Raw genomic sequence first — 21,334 nt, 5'->3', positions numbered from 1 at the left:
TGTCCAGTGTTTACTGGGGCTCCACCACTTACTGACCACATGGCTGACCTTTAGTCTCCAAGCCCTCCGGGAGCTTTAGCTTCACTTCCTCTGGAGGTGGGAACTCATATCAGCCTGTTCCAGAGACCTCATCACAAATTTTACTTCAAGGTTGTCCAGCGGCTGAAGTGCCCAGACAAACAAAGCCTCCCATCAGGCAGGCCACTCCAGGGGCCAAACCTTTCTTCTGCTGTTCAGTCACTCAGTCGTGTCCAACTCTTTGTGACCCCATGGACTGCAGCACGCCAGGCCTCCCAGTCCTTCACCATCTCCCAGAGTTTGCGCAAACTCGTGTCCATTGGAGTTGGTGATGCCATCCAACCATCTTATTCTCTGTTGCCCCCTTCTCCTCCTGCCTTCAATCTTTCCCAGCATCAGGGTCTATTCCAAGGAGTCGGCTCTTCTCAGCAGGTAGCCAAAGTATTGGAGCTTCAACTTCAGCATCAGTCCTTCCAATGAATATTCAGGGTTGATTTCCTTTAGGATTGATTTGTTTGATTTCCTTCCAGTCCAAGGGACTCTCAAAAGTCTTCTCTAGCACCACAGTTTGAAAGCATTAATCCTTTGGTGCTCAGCCTTCTTTATGGCCCAACTCTCACATCCATTTAGGCCAAGTTAAATCTTCACAATACAATAGAGCGAGTTCCAAAGTGCGTGCCTAAAGATGCAGGGTGGTGTGGCTGTTAGGAGCCTGGCATTGATTTTAAAGCCCAGAGTTTCAGCTCTGGCTTCGCCACTTCTGAGTTTAGTGATCTGAGCAAGTTGCTTAATTCTGGTTGATGCCCACCAACCAAAGACCCCCAGGAACTCACTGTAATTGAACCCACTTGAGTTTGTTGGTACTTGTTGCAACCAATGAGATCATACTCCATGGGGAACCGTGGAGTGTCTTGGTAAGTGGGAAGTAGGAGGGCTTTATTGGAGGATTTGGGCTTGTGTGAGGTGATTTATAGTGTAAAATATTGATAAACAGAAGCCTCAGAGTCAGGAGGCCAGACGAGAGAGCTCTCAGGCTTGCTCTCCAGTAATAGCAGAGCCCAACAGGAAGAAGAAAGACTCTTTCTTTCCTGGAAAAGACTTAGTCAATGAAAAGTCATGGACTATGTTTCTCAAGCCCTCCCAACTTCCTTTTCCTCTCTAAAGGCAGTCTCCTTCCCTTCCATTAAAATCTCAGCTATTTGCTTTACACAAATTGACAGGATAATCCTAATATTCATATGGAAATTCAAGGGACCCTGAATAACCAGTACAATCTTGAAAAGGAAGAACAAAGTTATAGGACTCACAAAAGACTTGCTACAAAGCTACAGTAATCAAGGCAGTATGATATCAACATAAAGATAGACAAACAGATCCATAAAATGAAATCAGAATCCAGAAATAAACCCTCACATTTGTAGCTAATTTATTTTCAACAAAGGTGTCAAGACAATACAATGGGAAAAGAACAGCCTTTTCAACAAATGGTTTGGAAGAATTGGATATCCGCTGGATATGCAAAGGAATGGAAATTGAACTTCACACATATACAAATGTTAACTCAAAATGGATCAGAGACCTACATGTAAGAGCAAAAACTATAAAACCATTAGAAGAAAACATAGGTGTAAATCTTCATGACCTTGGATTAGGCAATGGCTTTTTAAATATGACACCAAAAGCACAAGCAGTAAAAGAAAATAAGCTGGAAATTACCAAAATCCAAAACTTCTGTGCTTCAGAGGATATCTTCAAGAAAGTGAAAAGACAACCCATGGACTAGGAGAAAAACTTTGCAAATCCTACATCAAATGAGAGAACACATAAATAATTTTCCAATCCAACAGAGACAAATAATCCAATTAAAATGGGAAAAAGATCCAAATAGATATTTCTCTAAAGAAGATATACAAAAGGCCAAAAAGTATGTGAAAAAATTCTTAACGTTGACACTACAAAAATGCATACAAGTTACTACTTCACACTCACTAGGATAGTTATAATAATAAATAAAAGACAGACAATGACAAGAGTTGGCAAAGGTGTGGAGAAAGCAGAATCCTCATACAATGCTGACAGGATTGCAAAATGGTACAGCTGCTTTGGAAAATGGTCTGGCGGTTCCTCAAAAGATTAAACAGAAAATTACCGTAAGACCCAACTTCACTCCTAGGTATATATGCAGGAGAATTAAAAACACTGTCCACACAAAAAAAACTGTATATGAATGTTCATAGCAGCATTATTTATAATAACCAAAAAAGCAGAAACAGTCCAAATGTCCCTCAACCCATGAATAAAGTGTGGTATTTCTACAATGGAGTATTATACAACCATAAAAGGGATGAAGTTCTGACATCTGCTACAACATGGACAAATCTTGAAAATATTTTGCTGAAAGGAAATAGACATGAGAGGCCACATATATATGACTGTATGATTCATATTGTATGATTCCATTTATATTGTATGATTCCATTTATATGAAGTGTTTAAGCAAATCTAAAAGAAATGGAAAACAGATTAGGGGTCACCTAGGGCTAGAGTGGGGGTGGTTTGAGGTTGACAGTTAAGAGGTAATGGGTTTCTTTGGGGTTAATGAAAATGTTCTCAAACTGATGGCAGTTTCTTAATATTGGGGTGGCCAAAATGTTTGTTTGGGGTTTTCCATAAGATGTTATAGAAAAATTTGAATGAACTTTTTGACCAACCCAGTATATAGTAAAAGCCATTGGATGCATACTTTAGACGGATGAATTATATGGCATGTGGATCATATCTCAGTAATGGTGCTTTGAAATAGTATACACTGAGGAGGAGAAGGAGGAACGAAGGCAGTAACAGAAGCCTGTCAGGATGGACTGATTCCTGATACCCAGAGCCACCCCTCAGGCGGGCCCATGCCCTGCCCATCCCCACTCCTGGTCTGACACCTCCAGCGTGCACTTCAAATCCGTGCTGTTCAGGCATGAGAAGGACTGCCTGTGAATGTCTGGTTGGACCAGCTGTTCCTCGCAGTGGCCTGGTGAGGAGTTTGCTTTCAGCTCCTCTCAAACCAGCTCTGAAGGTAAGGGAGAACTCTGGGTGGGATGCAGGCCTGAGAGAATTCGGGAACTTCAGCCCCACAAGGGCTGTGCCCACTGTAGGTGGGCTGAGCCCTCGGCCCCTGAAGGGGTCAGTGAGGCCCTCAAAACCCAGGGCCCCTGAGAAGTCTCAAGTCTGCACCCTTGGAGGCCTGGCCTCTGGGGCCCGGTGCTTCAGAACGGTCCTCAAGGCCTGCAGGATGGTGTCCTGGCTGCTCCGTACATTGTAGTCACTGAGCTGCACCAGGCGGTCGAAGTCTTCCTCCTTGTAGGTCATGTTGAACATGGAATAGGGCGAGGTGACCCCAGTGAGATCTATCTGGCCAGCCGAGAGTTCTGCAGGGCCACGCTGGACACCTGCCCAGGGGTGGGAGGGCGTTAAGGACAGGGACCGGGGCCTCCACAGCTGGCAGGAGTGTTCCTGGAGGCTGGGCACAGGGCTGAGCTGCTCCCCACTGAAGGGGCTCCATGCTTTCCTCCCAGCCCTGTGTCCTCTGCCCAGAACTCTGTGAGTGGCAGGACACTATTTTGAGATATGAAGCGTGCCCTGCTTCCTACACTTCCTCACAGCATTGCATGTCTTCCACCCCCCGATACCCACCTCAGCCTCAGGGATAAGGTGAAAGCAGCAGAAAAACAAAGTCCATTAGGTTAGTGAATGGTTTCTTAGAATTCATGATGGAAACAAACATCTGAAAACCAAAGGGTTTTTGCTTTGCAAGAAACAGTCTTTGCTGAGAAAGAGAGAGAATCCCAAGATACGGACTGAGCACAGTAAGAGTAAAGCTGGGGCTTCCCTCCTGGCTCAGTGGAAAAGAATCTGCCTGCTAATGCAGTGGACATGGGTTCGATTCCTGGTCAGGGAAGATTCCACATGCTTTTGAGTAACTAAGCCCATGCACCACAACCACTGAAAGGCCCATGCTTCAGAGCAAAAGACACCACTGCAATGAGAGGCCCGAGCACTGCAGCTAGAGAGTAGCAGCTCCTGTTGGCCACAGCCAGAGAAAAGCCTGTGCAGCAACGGAGACCCAGCACAGTCAAAAGTAAATAAAAACTATAAAAAACAAAACGAAAAGAGTAAAGCTGGGGGACTTCCTGGACTTCCAGTGGCTAAGATTCCTTGCTCCTAATGCTGGGGGCATGGGTTTGATCCCTGGCCAGAGAACTAGATTCCACAACCCACAGCTAAGACCTGGCACAGCCAAACAAATAAAAACATTTTTAAAAAAGAGTAAAGCTGGAAGTTTCAGAATTATGGCGGGAACTGTTAATAGAAAGCCAAAAACATGTACAAATGCAGAATTTGACTTTCCCATCAAAAGGTCATAAAACTCTGACCATTTGGTGGGAGGCAAGGGTTGGAGGGAATGTGATTAGAGTTCAGATTTCAGGCACCCTAGAGTAGAGGCTCAGTTCCCTCAGAAAGGACCCCAGAAAGGGACTGCAGTAGAATGATAGCGAGGCCAGCTGTGATCCTAGACAGGCTTAGGGGAATCTAAGAGAGAAGGGACTGGGGTCTCTCTTTCCTAGCTGTCCAACCTGGGGCGCCATTAGAAAATCCTTCAACTGGTAGCAGTTGGGGAGGTGATAGTGTGGGGATTCCCACATTCTGCTCCCACCCCTCCCACCCGGCCCACAGAATAGGGAGCAGAGCCCAGGTGTAGTGAGTGGCATCAGGGTAGCGGAGGCCAACTGAGCCTGGGGTCATGACAAAGAGAAGTGCAGCCCAGTGACTTTGCAGGGATCTGGGCATACACCACAGGCCAGGGTTCTGCCATGTCCCACACTGGGTTGGACAAGCTTAAGACTCTCCTCCCTCTGCTGGCCACAGGGGCACAGGAGAGAACAGGTCAGTGGCTGTGAGGAGCAGATTGCCAGGCTGTTAGTAAGCAGGGGTGGGGCTGCCTCACCGGGGGCTGAGTGGTCCTTGAAGGAGGCATTGACCAGTGGGAAGTGCAGCACAACAGGGGCGTTGGGGCAGGCGGGGTCTGAGAAGAGATGGCACTCCCGGGGCTGGCGTCGGTCCTTGGGGCTGGGCTCCACGCGGGGGAACGGCAGACCCCGGGCCCGGAAGTCCAGCTCCGTCTGCTGCAGCACCTGGTGAGGCAGGGGGACCCAGAGATAGCACCGACTACTTCCAGGTCATCCTCTGTCAGCACTCTAGAAAATGCTAGTACAGCTCCAGCCCAAACAGACTGCTTAGGGCAACCTGGTTTTGTCCTCCTTATGGCCCAGTCAAGCTAAGTGGTACCTCAGAGGGAGGCGAAGGATCCAGGTGGTCTGCAGTATTGCTTGGCTAGAATATTTAGGTGGGGTACAGTCCTAGCACCCCCGTCCCCATTTGGGATTGCTGTTCTGGCTTATTCACTCTCAGAGCCTCAAGTAAGCCTCTGTAAGACTTCTGTCTCAGCCCTACCCACCCCCCACCCCCACCACCGTGTAGAGTCCTCGGGGAGGACCCAGGGGGATGGATGTGGACAGGCCAGGCTTTCCTCTCACCTCTGTCTAGCGCTTCCTCTTGGGGGCGGGCATGATGAGCTTCCTCCCACCCCCACCCTCTGTCTACCATTCCTGGGAGCCCAGGGCCCCAAGTCCTCCACAGCCCTTTCCCACCCTGGCAGGAGCCTGGGAGTCAGAGCCTGTCACCCCTCCCCTCTCCTTGGCAACATAGAGAGTCTGGGTCAGTGGCCCTCTGCTCTCGCCTGGAGTGTGGCCTGGCTGGGCAGAGGGTCTGGGGTCCCCATGGGACAACCAGCAGTACCTCAAAGGGCGAGGATAGAGAGTAGTCGAAGGAGATTATGAGGTCCAGCCTGCGGCCCGGCCGGAACATGACGGGACAGCTGGTGTTGATGAAGTAGCCGGCATCCACCAGGCAGAGCTGGGGCTCCTGCGGGGTCAGCTGGTTGGGAGAGGAGTCTGGCCGGCAGTCTGATGGGGGAGGCAGCAATAGTCAGGAGCAGCCACTCCGACACAGACCAACCACTCTCCTGCTTCATCCTGCATTTGCCTCCACATCCCCTTCTTACCTCTGTGTCAGTCTCTGAATGCATGTCATCTGAGCCTTTGGCAAGACCTTCTCCAAGCCATGCCCCAGAAGTGGATGCTGGGACCCCCAAGACCCCTGGTAGCCCCAGCCATGGTCCATCTCCACCTGGGAGCCAAATCTTGTTACCTGGAGACACATGGCATTAGCCCTTACCTGCCCAGGTGGTGAAGTCTTTCTGGGCACAGTAGTCCTTATGCATCTGGAGGCCCCGGAGGAAGTTGGAGCTGTGCTGGTAGAGTGGTCGGCTCGTCAAGAAGCCTTTAAACATCTGGGCCAGTGCTGTTCCGGGCTCCATCCACAAGGCCTCTGGCCATGAGGAGGTCCCCGAGGAGGCAGGGGGCACCTCTGAGCCCAGAGAAATAGATGTTGGTCCAGTGACAGGCTCGGAAATGCCTGGCCCTGTGTGATCCTGACTGTGCTCCCATCCCGACCCTGCAGCATCAGGAGGGGAAGTAGCCTCACTCCAGGCTCCTTACCCAGGTCCCTGATCTTGTCCCGGATGTGCTGCCTCCAGGTGTCACCAGAGCTGGTGAGGTCGTACCAGGCGTCCAGCAAGTTCAGGGAGAAAATGTTGCTCCAGATACCTGTAGGCCAAACCCCCAAGAGAGTCAGCCTCAGCACTCTGCACCCCCAGTAGCCCCCACCCTTGGGTATGGATGGAGAAGGAGGGGGAACAGGCTGCCCCCACAAGGCCCTTCCCCACAACCCAATGTCCGCCCTCACTAGGGGCTCTGCCCAGAACTGGGTACAGGGGTTACGATCAGACAGGCCTGGCCAAGGGACGTCCAGGGCCTTCAGAGCGACAACCCCTCACCTTCCAGAAAGCAGATCCGGGACTCAGGGAGCCTCTTCATCAGCCGCCCCATGAAGAACTCAGAGCCGAAGAGCTCAGGAGGGACAAAGGCTCCATACTTCAGGAACCCGACCTCGTAGGGGGAGAACTCGACCCACTCTGAGGGGGCAGGAGCGAGAGGCAGGAATGAGAGGACAGTGGGCTTGGGAGGAGGGGCCAAAGACACAGCCCCCCAGCAGGCCTCGGCCTCCTGCCGGCCGACTGACTCTTGCGCTGACCCCTCCCCCGCTCAGCCTTTTGTCTACATCCTCAGCCACCACAGCCCTTGCCCCATGCAGAAGGCCATGCGCACCACAGTCCTTCCAGGAGGTGGACCATCTGTGCGTCGTGAGCGTGTGTGTGTGTGTTGGAGGGCGCAGTGGACAGGGCTGAGAATGGTACCCTTGAAGTCCAGGGTCTGCAGATGGTTCTCTTTGACACTGAGGCTCAAGTAGAGGGGCAGAGGGTTCTGGCCCCGCTCCAGCGCAGCTCTCTGTCCTGACAGCTTCTGATCCACCACCTGGGATGCAGGCATGAGGGCCAAAGTGAAGTTGGGAGCACCCTGGTGACAGGGTGGGGGTATTGGCTGAGGGGAAGAGCCTGGGGGTCTGGGTGACATGGGTGGGCACATGAAGCAATTCCCACTCCTGCCCCTGTGTTTGAGCAGCCCCACATGCAGGGTTGCCATGTAGGGCCTTGCAGGTTGTGAGCTGCCTGTCTGCAGAGTGCCAGTCACAGTGCCAAGGACCACAGTGTCAACAGTGACAGCCATCCCTGCATCCTACGGTGCCAGCGGCCCATCTTTATGAGTTAGAGGGTGAAGGGGCCATGGATCCTCTGTCTCTCTCTCTCACACACACACACCCACCGACCCACACACACCGACCCACACACACACACAGAGCTTTCTGCCAAGGACTCAGGAATCCCCCTTCAGTGTGCATTGTTAGCTTTGCCAGAGGCTGTCCCTTCTAGGTAAACCTGGACCCAGTTCAACTTTTAGCCCCTCTCAAACACACTCCTGACATCCTCCCCTCCCCTCATCTCCTCTGTCCCCGTTTTGCACAGTATAAGCTGTACCCCACTCTTTATCCTTGCCTTCTGCTGCTACTTTTCTCTCCAACAGAACTCTGGCAAGGATTGTGGCTTGCCTGTTGGGGAAGCCTCCAATGAGCCTCACTGAATTCTAGTGGAACAGAAGGGTCTCCTTCTGTCCCAGACCGAGATGCAAATATGACTTATCTCAAGCCTCAGCAAGGGTATTGGTGGTGGCTGCATGGAGCCCCACCTGGGGAAGGATCCTGCCACCACAAGCCCTGGGCTGTTTCTTATGGATTGGTACATGTACCATGAACACACCATCTCTCTCAGGCTCTCAGAGCTGTAAGGCTGAAAGTTGTCCTCAGCAGCTACACCTAAGAGGTTCCCACCCTGCTGTATCTACCTCTATCATCAGATTTACTCAGAATGTGTGAGACATACAGATTACTGGGTCTCTTCTGAGAATCAGCAGAAGCCACTTAGGAATTTGGCTGTTGTAAATCTTCCCAGGTGATTCTGATCAGACAGGTGTGTATCTAGCCCAGCCCAATCAATGAGGAGTCCTGCTCTTGCACCAATGACAAAGCCTCAGCACACCCCATATGCTTCCCTATCCTCACAGCCCTCTGATGGAAGCCCATGAGCTCTAGGGCCGCAATTACTGAACCTGTGTACCGCAACTACTGAGCCCGCACTCCTGGAGCATGTGCTCTGCAACAAGAGAAGCCACTGCAGTGAGAAGCCCATGCACTGCAACAAAAAGAAGCCCCCCTCGCCACACCTAGAGAAAGCCTGCACAAAGCAATGAAGACCCAGGGCAGTCACAAATAAAAATAAATACAAATAAAATAATAAAAAAGAATTATTTTAAAAAGCACACAATCAAGGTGAGCTTTAAGAGATAAAGCATGATGACTAAGGAAGAAAATAAAATATTCGAAAAGCATTCATATTGGGACAAAATTTTTAAAACTGCACAGGTGCTCATTCTAAGGGATGCACTGTCATTCAATAATACCACAAGGATTTTAATTCTTGTGAGCAATAATAAAAAGGCTAATTACGTCTGTCTTTTTAAAAATGACTACAAACTACATAAAACCATGCATTAAGTCATTTCTGGAGGATCAAATGGTAATTAAATATGTCTTCTTTATAGCCTAGAATCAAACTGCACTTTCTAATACCTCAAAAAGTAAGCTGTCAAAACAAGCTTTCCCTACCTATAGTAATTAACTGTTGACACCAGGCAGAAGAGTCAGTTAATAAAATACTGCACTCTTAAAACCAAACATGAATTTAAACAGTAGAGCCAAAGAATACATAGGATATAGTAATAAAATAAAAATGTTTCAAGTAACTATGTTAATTTTATAAATTCCATGCCATTTCAACAAAAATCCCAACAATATATATCATGAGACTGGGCTGGCTGATTCTGTTATGTATGTAGAAAGGCAAGGCACTAAAAGTAGCCAAGATAATTCTGAGATCCAAGGTGGGGATAAATTTGCCCAATCAGAAACTGAGATTTATCACAAAGGTAGTTACTAAACCAGTGCAGGATTGGCACCAGGATCAAGACTGAGTCCCATTAGAATGGAATAACGTGCTCAGGAAAAGCCCCACAGATGTATGAGCTACTGTAGATTCATGCTGATACAGGACAGAAGTAGCGATGTAGATCAGTGGGGATATAAGTGATACTGGGGAGTCTGCTATCCATGTGGAAAAAAAGAAAATTGAGTTCCTACTCACGTAATACCTGAAGATAAATCCTGGGTAGCTAAAAGCCCTAACTGTGAAAAAGAAAGATATAAAACTCATGTAAGAATATATAGAAAGATATTTCATAACTTTAGGGGAGGAAAAGATTTCTCAAGGAAGCTCTAAAAGTACAAACCATAAAGGAAAAGAATGACACATTGGACTATATTGAAACTATGCATCAAAGTCTATTAGAATGGATAATGATCAATATCCTGGATTTATAAGGAATTCCTATAATACATTACTTAAAAGGTGCATTAAATAGAAAAGGATTTGAGTAGATAATCAATGCAAGAGCAAGCTCCAATGATAAATATACTTGAAAATGTTGCCTCATTAAAAATCAAAGAAATGGAAAGCTACAATAAAATTTCCTTTCACGCCCATAAAATGGACAAACATTTAAAAGTGTGAAGATCATGTAGAGAAAAAGAAACTATAATACACTGGTAGTGAGACTGTGAATTAACACAACCCTTTTGGAGAACAATTTGGCAATAGCTTAGGAAAGTTGAAGATACACTACCCAATGGCCTAACACTTCCACTACTGGGTATGTATTTTCAAGGCTTAGAGAATCTTGAACACATGGGTACAAGGAGACTTGTATAAAACCATTGTGCAATTAATATTACATTTTCCTTAAGGATGTACATATTTTAATAAAAGTATATGTAATAAAGGTGGATCTAAGAAAGTATAAAGGTTTGTGAGATACATGTTATGTATAATATAAAGTATATAGGTTACAGATATGTATGTGATAATAAATTCAGGATGGTGGTTAACTCTGGGGGTGAGAGGGAAATGGGGCTGGAGGGGGGTCCACAGGGAGCTTTGGCTTTTTCTGTAACATTTCATGTCTTAGGCTGATTAGTGAGATCCTGCATATTCCTTATATTATTCTTTATGGTTTATGTATTTTCTTAGGTCTAAAAATTATTGTAAAAAACACTTATTAGGATTTTATAATAAATATTTTTAACTAATAAAAAATAAGAATGGTTGGTAATTTCCGAATAGCATTTTGCTTGCCAACAAGAACAAAATTTAAAGAAAAAACTGAAAACAAATTCACTTTTTGGTCCTTTACATGATAATCATTTTTGGTCAAATGCTTGATATCCAAAGATAAGAAAGGTAAGAATCTTTCCTCTGCTAATATATTTGATAGTACTTTTTTGTTACACATATTAAAACACTTTGTGTTTTAGTCACTTCAAAAGCTTTAAGAGAAACTATAAGGGGTAAAACAACAAAGAACAATTTCACAATTTTTTTGTGAAAAAAAAAAAAAAAAGTCCTGATTTGAATCATTGTATCAGTTAATATAAGATCTAGAAGTTGACTTACTAAGCTCTTTTTTTCTTTTTTTAAAGAAGCAAAGTATAAAAAATTTTTATATGCTCAGTTTTGTCTTAATGGTGTTAGGATCACAGTAAAGAAATAGATTTGCTGACACTTAATGCTTACGGCCTGGCGTGCTACAATTCATGGGGTCACAAGGAGTCGGACACAACTGAGCGATTGAGCTGAACTGAACTGAACCCTATGCCAAGGCACCAACAGTGCTCAGAGCCACCCTGTGAGGGAAGTACTATTTTCATTGTACATATGAGAAAACTGAGGCACAGAGAGGACAACTTGCCTAAGGACACATAGCTAGTAAGAGGCCCTAGAATTAGAATCCAGGAAATCTGGCCCCACAGTGAGTGCTTTTAACACTACCATGAAGTGAAGAAGAATACATTTCATGTTACAGTATAAATAACCAGCTGTTCCAAAAATCTCACTGACTCAAACACAATGCTTAACTGACTTTGGCACTAACTGGTCCCGAGCTCTTGGGAGATCCAGAAATTTCTGTTTCATGGTAATTAATTGAAGACTAACCTGACTCAAAAAGTCAGCATTCCAGAGTTGGCAGACACTGAGGTACAGAGGTATGGCTGTTTCCATATCCTTTAACAATGTACTGGCCTTTCTTTCCCAACAGGAAAGGCACATGGGCCTCAGCTAGCTGCAGGGCTGCCCCTGCCCCGCCAGTGCACACACCCTCCACTTCACATGCACAGGTGCCCTACCTGGCCGTGCAGCATGAACTCCAGCACCAGACCCCACAGGTCCACAAAAGTCGTGGTGTGGCCCTGCTCAGCCCGCTGTTCCAGCTCCCGGTGGTAGCTCGCCAGGCACTCAGGAGAGAAGGCCTCCAGCTTACTCTTGGCCAGGTGCTCCCGGACATGACTGATGGGTCCCTTGAGGTCCTTCTGCGACCACTCAGGGTCCCCATACAGATGGGCCATTGTCCTGAGAAAACAAAGGAGCATTACAGTAGGAGACCAAGGCTCAGCATGGTTGCTGCAACTCCAATTTCCATTCTCTGACTTCTCCCAACGTGTGGTTCCTGCCACCAAACCCTGTCTGTCTGGGAGCTGTCTCAGGGTTTTCTCTCCTTGGTTGGCACTGTCCCATATAGAGTGTGAGCCACATATGTAATTTACATTTTCCTAGTGACCACATTTTTAAAAAGTAAAAAGAGACCTGAAAAATTAATTTTAACAGTATATTTCATTTAATTCAGTATCTAAACATTATCATTACAGCATGTAATCAATATTTAAATTAATATAAATGTATATTTTTTCAAACTGGTTTTCAAAACTCGCTGCACATTTTATAACACATCTCAATTTGGACTAGCCACATTTCATGTGATCAGTAACCACATGTAGCTACTGTATTGTACAACAGAGCTATAGGCCCTACTCCTTTCTTTATATGTCTGTCCTGAAGCCCTTTAAGACACTGCTTGTCAACAGCTGTCACCTAAACTCGTCTGAGGAGTTAACTCATCTTTTACTCCTTAAAATCACATTTCAATAAGACTCAAAGGAATGAATCTCCAACAGTGAGAAGTCTCACTTCATCATAGGCAGAGTGGGGTATCAGGAGGCAACGCTATCTTTAGGTAAAATAACATCTTGTGACCTACATTTTATCTTCTATACTATAGGGTTGTGAGAACTGGATGATAAAAAATGACTGAGTGCTGAAGAATTGATGCCTTCGAAATGTGGTGCTGGAGAAGACTCTTGAGAGTCCCTTGGACAGCAAGGAGATCAAACCAGTCAGTCCTAAAGGAAATCAACCCTGAATATTCATTGGAAGGACTGATGCTAAAGATGAAGTTCCAATACTTTGGCCACCTGATTCGAAGAGCTGACTCATTAGAAAAGACCCTGATGTTGGGAAAGATTGAAGGCAGGAGGAGGAGGAGACGACAGGATGGGATGGTTGGATGGCATCATGGACTCAATGGACATGAGTTTGAGCAAACTCCGGGAAATGGTGAAGGACAGGGAGCCTGGCATGCTGCAGTCCATGGGGTCCAAATAGTCGGACATGACTGACCCATTGAACAACAATAGGGACAATAAGGGAGACTACCGCAGAGAGTGTTGTGAGGATAAAATGAAGTAACAATCATTAAAGAAAAAAGAGCTACCAATGCGGACCTGATATGTGTCAGATACTTGGGCTGTCCCACTCTAATCCTATGGTGTTTGTGCTATTATTATCCCCATTTTGGATATGAGTCAACTAAGAATCAGAGGAAATAAGTTGCTCAGAGTCACTTAGTCAGTAAGTAGTGTTGCAGAAACTCAAAGCCAGCTCTTTCCAGATCAGCCAACCTACACCTATTCAGTAGCATGGAATGGATGTCCTCCCATGCCTTACTCATGGCAGGACCTCTGATTGTCTATTTCCTCCCTTTTGAGAAAGCCATTTGGCACCCATCAGCCCATACCGCTTGGCTTCCCCACAAAAGGGTCCCATTGATGTCCTCTTCATTTCCCCCTGGAGCCTGATCATCTCTGCTCTTCCAAGTCCCCAGGGCCCTCACCATGTAGAGCCTGAGATGCCACTGAAGTAGGTCACACAGTCCAGAAGGCCTAGCTTCTGCAGGGCCAACAGGTGGCCGTAGAGAGAGGTCATGGCCCGGGCGCCTCCTCCTGTGGCCATGATGCCTATGACAGGGACCTGGGTTGTACACAGACACGGGTTGGCTTAACAAGAACAGGGGTGGAGTGGCCCCCTGCCCCCAGGGATGGGACCTAGTGGGCAGGGCCTAAAGGGTTCAGGATTAGAGCCAGCACCTGCTTCTCCCCAGCAAGTAATAGCTCTCAGCCCTGGACAGGTCCCCAAAGAGAATGTCCCCAAACAGAGCTTCCCCGTGCCCAATATCTCTCCCCCACATGCCCATCCCCCAGTCTCTGTGACTCAAGTATCTGGAGAGGGCACAGCAGTCAGGAAGTCCCTTAGGGCCAGTGCAAGGTATCTGCACCCACGTCCCTCTACCCCCACAAACCTCATCTTCCTGCAGCTCTCCATCCAGCTGCAGGGCCTGCTTCAGGGCCTTGGCCACCACCTGCTTCCTCCTGCTCAGGAAGGCTCTTTCCTCCACACATAGATCGAAGCCTAGATGTACAGCCAGCTCCTCAGGGCTGGGGCGGTATAGGAGTCAAGGGTCAGGGGGCACCTGCATAGCTCAGCCACTGGTTGGTGAAGCCCACAATGACTGCCGAATAAACTCCCTGCTCCCAAGACTATTCTTTATACCACTCTCCCCGACTCCTGTGACTACCCTGGTCTTCCACGTATATGAATGGCCCTTACCAGCTATCAGCCTTGAGCTGCAGCTTCACTCCTGGGGCCTGAAATCAGAGCAAGAGACCCTACTCAGATTGTCCTAGACCCTGAGGGGAGTGTGGGTATCTCCTGGGGGCTTTGGCTCCCCCATCTTTGTTCTTCATGACACTTCCCATCTAGCCGAGGCCACTTACATTTGTAGCAGGCACGTCAATGTTCACCTCCTTCCCCATGGCCAGGGACCTCAGGGGCACAGTGAGGTGCCCAGCCGAGCTGCCTGAGTTCCAGCCACTGCTTATAGAGCTCTGGAAGAAAACTTTGTTCATTCATTCATTTACTCAACAAATCCTTACTGTGTATCTAGACAGTGATCCAGACAGATATAAGCCCCCCTCCGATAATAAAAAAATAATTACAATATTTATAATTATTGTAATTGTAATAATTACACAAGTAACAGCTAACTGAATTATTTTGCTATATACCTGAAACTAGCACAATATTGTAAACCAACCATACTTCAATTATTATTCAATTAATAATAGTTATAATAGCTTATATTTTTTAGTATATCAATGGCTAAGAGTTATTTATTATTCTAACTGAATCATATGCATGAATCTACAAAGGAACAGGTAACAAACTTATATTACTAAGTATCGTAAAGGAAATAAGCAGTGTGATGCGACAGAGTAACCAAAGGGCTATGTGAAGTCTACTTAAGATGGGAGGATCAAGGAGGGCCTCTGGAGAGGTGCCATTTGAGCTGAGATCTAAAAGAGCAGGAGGAGGAGGAAGTAGACGAGGGAGAAGAGGAGTGGGCAGCCTTGGAAAGAGACACCGGGGGACAGGGAAAGCACTTGGGGTGCTGGAAAAGCAAGAAGAGACAAACATGGCTGGAGCATCATGAATGAGGGACATATGGAAGAAAACGAGTCCGCAGAGGTGTGTAGGGGCCAGGTTATGCAGGGCCTGTGGACACAGACATGGGATTTTATTCTAAGAGCGTTGTTGGGGGAGCCGTTAAAGACTTTAAACAAAGGCTGACATGGCATAGCCCCATGCCCAACCGAGGTCCTTGACCATCCTCCTAGTGTGCCAAGGGCATAGTGCCTAACTAGGGGAGGCTGATAAGGCCACAGGGGCCTGACCTTGGCAGGGGGATGGCCAGAGAGAGGCCTGCAGCAGCTGGAGCTGGCCCAAGGCTGGGGTTGGCAGGTAGCTCCAGAGCCAAGACCTACCCTCAGGCACCCACTCAGCTCGGCCTCTTGGGCTGCCATGTAGTGGAAGCAGAAGGCAGAGGTTGTGCCCAGGGCAGATGTCTGCGTGTCCTCATATGAGCCCTTCAGCACCAGCTCCAGCTCATCCTGATCTAGGGAGAGAGAGGACAGACTAGCACAAGGAAACAAAAACCCAGAACCCCAACTAGGATCCAGGAAACCAGCAGTACTGCCCCAGACATGGGGAGGCTGAGTGGCTGCACCATGGCAGGCAGCATTCTGGAAAGAGCTCTGCCCACAACCCCCATGGGACTCCTACCTCCTGTGACATGCCTTCCCCCAGTTCAGGGGGGACTCTAATGCCCAGAGGAGCTCCGTTGCCCTTGTGCTGTGTGGGCAACCTCCTGCTGTGCATATTCCCCAGCCACCCACATCCACCCCCCACATTCCAGGCGGAGGCCAGACCTTGTCCTGAGCAGATCTCACCTGCAGCCACAGCTGTGCTGACGACTTGGACATCCAGGCGTGACAGCTCTCGGGCCTGAGGCAGACCACATTGTGGACAGGGGACTCTGCAGGGGAAGCTGAGGTCCCCTCAACCTCAGCCCCTGAGCCCCACTATCCCAAATCCACTGCATCCAGAACCAGAAGTGGAACCGGATGCAGAGACCTCTCACCTTACCTCTGGTCCCAGAGCAGCCAGGAAAGCCCCATCTCCACCCAGCCTCCTACATTTGCCAGACTTCTGATATCTCTGAAAGCCCCCCTAGCCCTCAGGACCAGTTCTTTCTTCTCTTTCTCTGCAGACTCAACCTGGAGGAGGCATTCTATTATAACTGCTCCCAAATAGTATTATGCAAACTGCCAGTCCACAGGATCATGGAGTGGGTCAGAGAAACAAAGCCTTAACATTTTAGCCACTGAAACATCTCCTGACTGTCCTCCAGTTGACTGCCTTGCCAAGGGAGTCTGCTGCGTTATCTCTGTTATGCCTGCCAGCTGGAGCCCACATCCACTGGCCTCTCTTGTAGAACTGCTACACTGACAGTGTGTCACTGGGCTCCGTCACCTCAGGTGAAAGACAGCTGCCTCAGGTGTGGCTCTTTACAGGGTATTTGAAAAAGTTATACTAGCCCTCAAACAGACACTCATAGGACCCTGATGGTGGGTGCCCACTTCAATTCTGAACTCCAGTGGCCTGACTCACCACAGGCAGGGCCTGGCCTGGCTCCCAGGTCAGGGCTGTATTGCCTGGTGGGAGTTTTGCTTTGAGTAGAAAGTTTTCAATCATCTCTCACCACCCATTCCTGTCCACTGCAGCTCTGTGAGTTTACGTGTTTTATGAGAGCTGACTAGGACCCTCCACTGTCCTGGGGAGGAGCTGGTTGACCCCTGACTCTATCTCAGGGCTCCCAGTTTGGAAGCACACCACACTGGAAAAGCCCTCTGAGGCTCGTTACCTGAATTTTCACAGCCTGAGTCCCTGGCCTGGCCTGCCAGTCTTCCTCGCCACCTTCAGGGCTAATAACTATGAACTCATTACACATGACTAAACACCATCAGCCTAAAATTCCCCGAAAGCTTCCTCAGAACTCCTCTCAGCAGAGCCTCGGCCTCCCCTCTCTCCAACTGCCCTTTAGGCCCCTCCAAGCCCTGCAGCCCCAGGTGACCACCTAGCAGGAAGGCCAGGCAGTCTTACTGCAAAGTCCTGTCCTCCCCTCACCCCTTCTGGCCCACCCCCAACCCCTACCCTCCACCTCTACCCTGGTGTCTGTTCTGGGGTCCCTCCCTCAGCCTCCTTGCTTCCTGTTCCCACACAGGTGTGGGGAAGGCGGTTACCACAAGCACATTGTTGGTGATGAGGTTTTCCGGGCGGTCTGACCTGGAAAAATCAAACCATCTGGAATGCGGCCTTGCAAAGGTCAATGCTTCCTGCACTGACATCCCCACATCCCCCTCCCATCTCGGGCTGCACCCAGATGGGGCCTCCTTGAGTGACAAGGAGGGTTCTCTGCGTCCTGGATATGATTTGTCAGGGTGGGGGGAGATGCTTCTGAGCAGCGAAAGGCGGGGAGGGAGGAGGAGAGTGGGGCAGAGAAAATACCGCCTTCCTCATTTCATTTCTCTAATAGGGTCCCCCCACCCTGACTGGCAGGGTGGGAGATGAGGAACCACACATCCGGACTGGAAAGACCAGTGGGAAGATCTGGATCAAGGGCATTATCCTCAGGAGAGCCTTGTCCTGAGACACTCCCTGGGTTGGGTGGTAGCACTCACATTTTCTCAATCAGGAACTCCACGTCCAGCTCCTCCGGTCCCTGGAATTAAAGATGAACCAGTTGCCAACATGATCATGTGTCTTTAGAGTTGGCACAGCTCCTTTATGTGTGTCGTCTCATCATCTCAAACTGCCTCTAAGGGAGGCACGGTGTTACAACAGCTCCCATTTAACAGATGAGGAAATCAAGTCTTAGGGAAAAATGGGCTACCTGCCCAGGTTACCCACAGCTGGCAAGGCTGAAGGGGAAGACGAGGGACACAAGCCTAAAGAGGCTTGAAGATGCCAAGGGTTCATTTCATCTTCCTCTCAAGGGGGACCAACCCCAGAACTCTGCTTTCCATGCCTCCAGGCTTTGCCTGCTGCAAAAAGAGCACAGACCATCACGCAGGCCTTGGGAGGGTCAGAGCAGTGAGCAGGAGTGATGAGCCCACACCCCCTGAAGAGCTGGGCACACCCAGCTGTGTTTGTGGCACATGAGGAAATTTGCACATCACCCCAAACCTTCCTTCCCTGTAGAAAACTAGAATCCTTCATTAAGTGATTCAGCTGATAATAGTCAAGTTAAGCCTCTCCTTTCCTATTAAAATGCGAAAATCTCTGGGAAGGGCCTGGCAGCATCTCAATAGACAGGAGAAACTACGCAACCTCCTCAGCCTGGAGCTGAGAGGTGGGGCCGGTAGGGACCCCCACCCACCTGGGCGCGCAGCGAGAAGGTCTTCCGGAGCAGCCTGCCAGGGAGGACATCAGAGACATCATAGAAAACCTTGAACCAGGCGTCATCCTGCGTGACTGTGTCCTCATCATAGAGGGTCAGCTCCAGAACGTTCTAGGGACCCGAGAACAGCAGCTTAGCACAGTATTAACTCATAGTGTGGCTCACAACTGCTGAGCCCTCACTTGACACCGAAGGCAAGAAAAGATTATTATGCCTCCACGCTTTTTACGTCAAAATAAAAATAAAGGTAAAGCCTGAAAGTGGTTAAAGGAAATCAGCAATACTTACTCCTGTTAATTTTTGTTTTTATAACAAATTAAATTCTTTCAAAGAGTTTCTTCCATCCCAGTTCCATTCCTGCTTTGCTGGTTCCCTAAGGCACAGTAGGTCCCAGGCACTTACTGGGAGTCTTCCATACGTGATCTCATTTAACCTCAAACAACCCAGTCAGGAGGGCTCTTATGCCTCCACTCCATAGACTGGCTTCGGGAGGACCATCATCTTGCTGTTCACATATCCTCTCGCATACAGTACATCCAGGCTGGAGCACACAGACACCCCATTCCCCAGGGTCTCTGCCTAAGCCCCACAGAAAGGTGTAAAAGTGAAAGTCAAGTCGCTCAGTCGTGTCCGACTCTTTGCGACCCCATGGACTGTAGCCCACCAGGCTCCTCTGTCCATGGGATTTTCCAGGCAAGAGAACTGGAGTGGGGTGCCATTTCCTTCTCCAGCAGAAAGGTGTGCTCCACCCCCAAAACATCTGTGTGTGTGCTACAGCCTGTCCTCAGATGAGTGGCCAGGGATACTCTGATCTTTACCTTGACCTCCCCCTGGATCAGGAAAGTGAAGGTCTCGTTCCACACAGGATGACTGGAGTTGGTAACTGTTTTGGTCTTAAACTTCGTTCCAGGTGCGGTTGGCAGCTGTAGGATCACATAGGGGTCTGCCTCGCTCACTGCCAACATCAAGGTAGCCATTGTGAGAGAGAATTCCTCACATCACTCTCCAGGGACCTCACCAGGTTCCTCCCAAGATCCCTGCAGCCACTCTGGGCAGCCCAGCCCAGCCCCTAGGCACTTGACTGGGCCTTTCTGTTAGGACCCGGTCAACCCCACCTCCCTAGAGCCCAGTTCACAGTTACTCACACAGGTCAGCCCAGCCCAGGCCCCGTGCCTCCAGGACCCTCACGGTGAGCCGCCAGCAGGTAGAGGCCTCCCTCTGGAGAGAAACAGACCACTGAGTCCCTCCTGCTCAGGCACGAGCCCCACTGATCAGTACCTGAGATGCTTACTGATGCCGCCAGGCATTGCGGGGCCAAACAGCCTTTGCCTACCACTGCCCTTGGGGCTGTGGCTGTCAGAGAATGGCAGACCTCTAAGGGGGTAGAATTTGTGGGAACCCTTCCCTTCAGGGGCAGGATTGCACAGTATAGGGAAGAAGGCAGGAAACGAAGGGCCAGGGGATGCCCACCTTACTAGACATGTCAGTTTGGGGTCAGCCACCCCCAGAGCTCCCAGGAGGGCAGCCCCTTGGTGAAGCATGTGACCTAGCTGCCCAGTGTCCCCCCAGCCCTCTGGAAAGGAAGTGGGCATGTGACTCCAGGAGGCTGAGCCCCAGGGGCCCAGTGCTCCCTCACGGCCTCAGGTATAAACCCTTTCTTGGGTGTGAATTGGGAAATTCCAGGAGCATCAGGCTGTTACCGTGTGCAGGGGGCAAAATGTATTAAGACGACGTGTGTTAGTCGCTCAGTCATGTCTGACTGTGACCCGTGGACCTTAGCCCGCCAGGCTCCTCTGTTCATGAAATTCTCCAGACAAGAATACTGGAGTGGGTTGCCAGTTCCTGTTCCAATTAAGATGATGGTGAGGCCATATCAGCCCACATACAAGCCCAATGAGATGGGAAAAGAAACTGAAAGGGCAGAAGCTCCGAGGGGCCAAGAAGATGAGCAGAAGTAGGTGGCAGGAAGAAAGCAGAGGGCCGGTGGGGTGTGGCTGAGTCCTGCCCAGGGACAGGGCCCTTTTGGAGGGGTGGGGGGCGGGTATCCTCAAACCCCTACCGCTGAGGTCCTTGGCACTGCTGGCATCTAGGGGGCCACTGGGTTTCTGCTCTTCCTGAGGCCCCGCTGGGTAGTTTTTCCTGGGCACCCTGCACACGTTTCTTATGATAAGACCCTGCCATCTGAGGCAGAGGTGACACTGTGCTTGCAGGGTCAGGAGACAGCGCTGTGATGAAACCAAAGCTCCTTCCTGTGCTGCACCCTCCCACCGCCAGTCCCGCTTCTGTGCACGTGATCTGAAAGTCTTGGCTCCTGCCAGGAGTCGTCTCTGCCCTGTGTGGGTGCTCCCAGCCCAGGGCTGGCTCAGCATCCATGGAATAGGCTCTCCATGCCCCACAGAGAGGCTTAAAGGACAATGGGCCACAGCAAAGTCAATCAGGCTTGTGCCCCTGGGTCCTCAGTTCTCCCTGTCCTGTGGCTTCTGGCTGAATGTCTTTGTCACCCTAGTCAGCTCTCTGGCAGAACACACATGACCCTCCCAGCAAGGTAGACTGGTGTCTCCCTTCTTGGGGAATAGTAGCAGCAGTGACATCCACAGGCCGTAAGCCAGAGGTTGTAATTGACAGGGATTTAGTGACTTTTTAGACACCTGGCTCCGTTTCCTCCACACACAATT

The 21,334-nt window shown here is 49.2% G+C and overlaps 1 protein-coding gene across 1 annotated transcript; it reads right to left on the bottom strand.

Moving 5' to 3' along the window:
* Positions 1-2,248: 2,248 nt before the first annotated feature.
* PLA2G4D (phospholipase A2 group IVD) lies at positions 2,249-19,966 on the bottom strand. The gene is made up of 20 exons (XM_040227611.1): positions 19,938-19,966; positions 19,805-19,875; positions 19,478-19,614; positions 18,639-18,770; positions 17,941-17,981; positions 17,503-17,545; positions 16,150-16,204; positions 15,685-15,815; positions 14,638-14,748; positions 14,471-14,508; positions 14,163-14,298; positions 13,698-13,834; positions 11,878-12,100; positions 7,385-7,502; positions 6,965-7,102; positions 6,627-6,734; positions 6,304-6,495; positions 5,866-6,032; positions 5,015-5,201; positions 2,249-3,458 (listed from the first exon to the last, which is right to left on the bottom strand). Exons 1-20 carry the CDS (start codon positions 19,964-19,966, stop codon positions 3,232-3,234), a joined length of 2,421 nt encoding a protein of 806 aa, XP_040083545.1. The 3' UTR covers positions 2,249-3,231.
* Positions 19,967-21,334: the final 1,368 nt, after the last annotated feature.

This window comes from Oryx dammah, unplaced genomic scaffold (assembly GCF_014754425.2).
Source record: "Oryx dammah isolate SB20612 unplaced genomic scaffold, SCBI_Odam_1.1 HiC_scaffold_26, whole genome shotgun sequence".
Classification (NCBI taxonomy): domain Eukaryota; kingdom Metazoa; phylum Chordata; class Mammalia; order Artiodactyla; family Bovidae; genus Oryx; species Oryx dammah.
The sequence above is the reverse complement of the archived record's forward strand: the minus strand, read 5'-3'. Positions and strand labels throughout refer to the sequence as shown.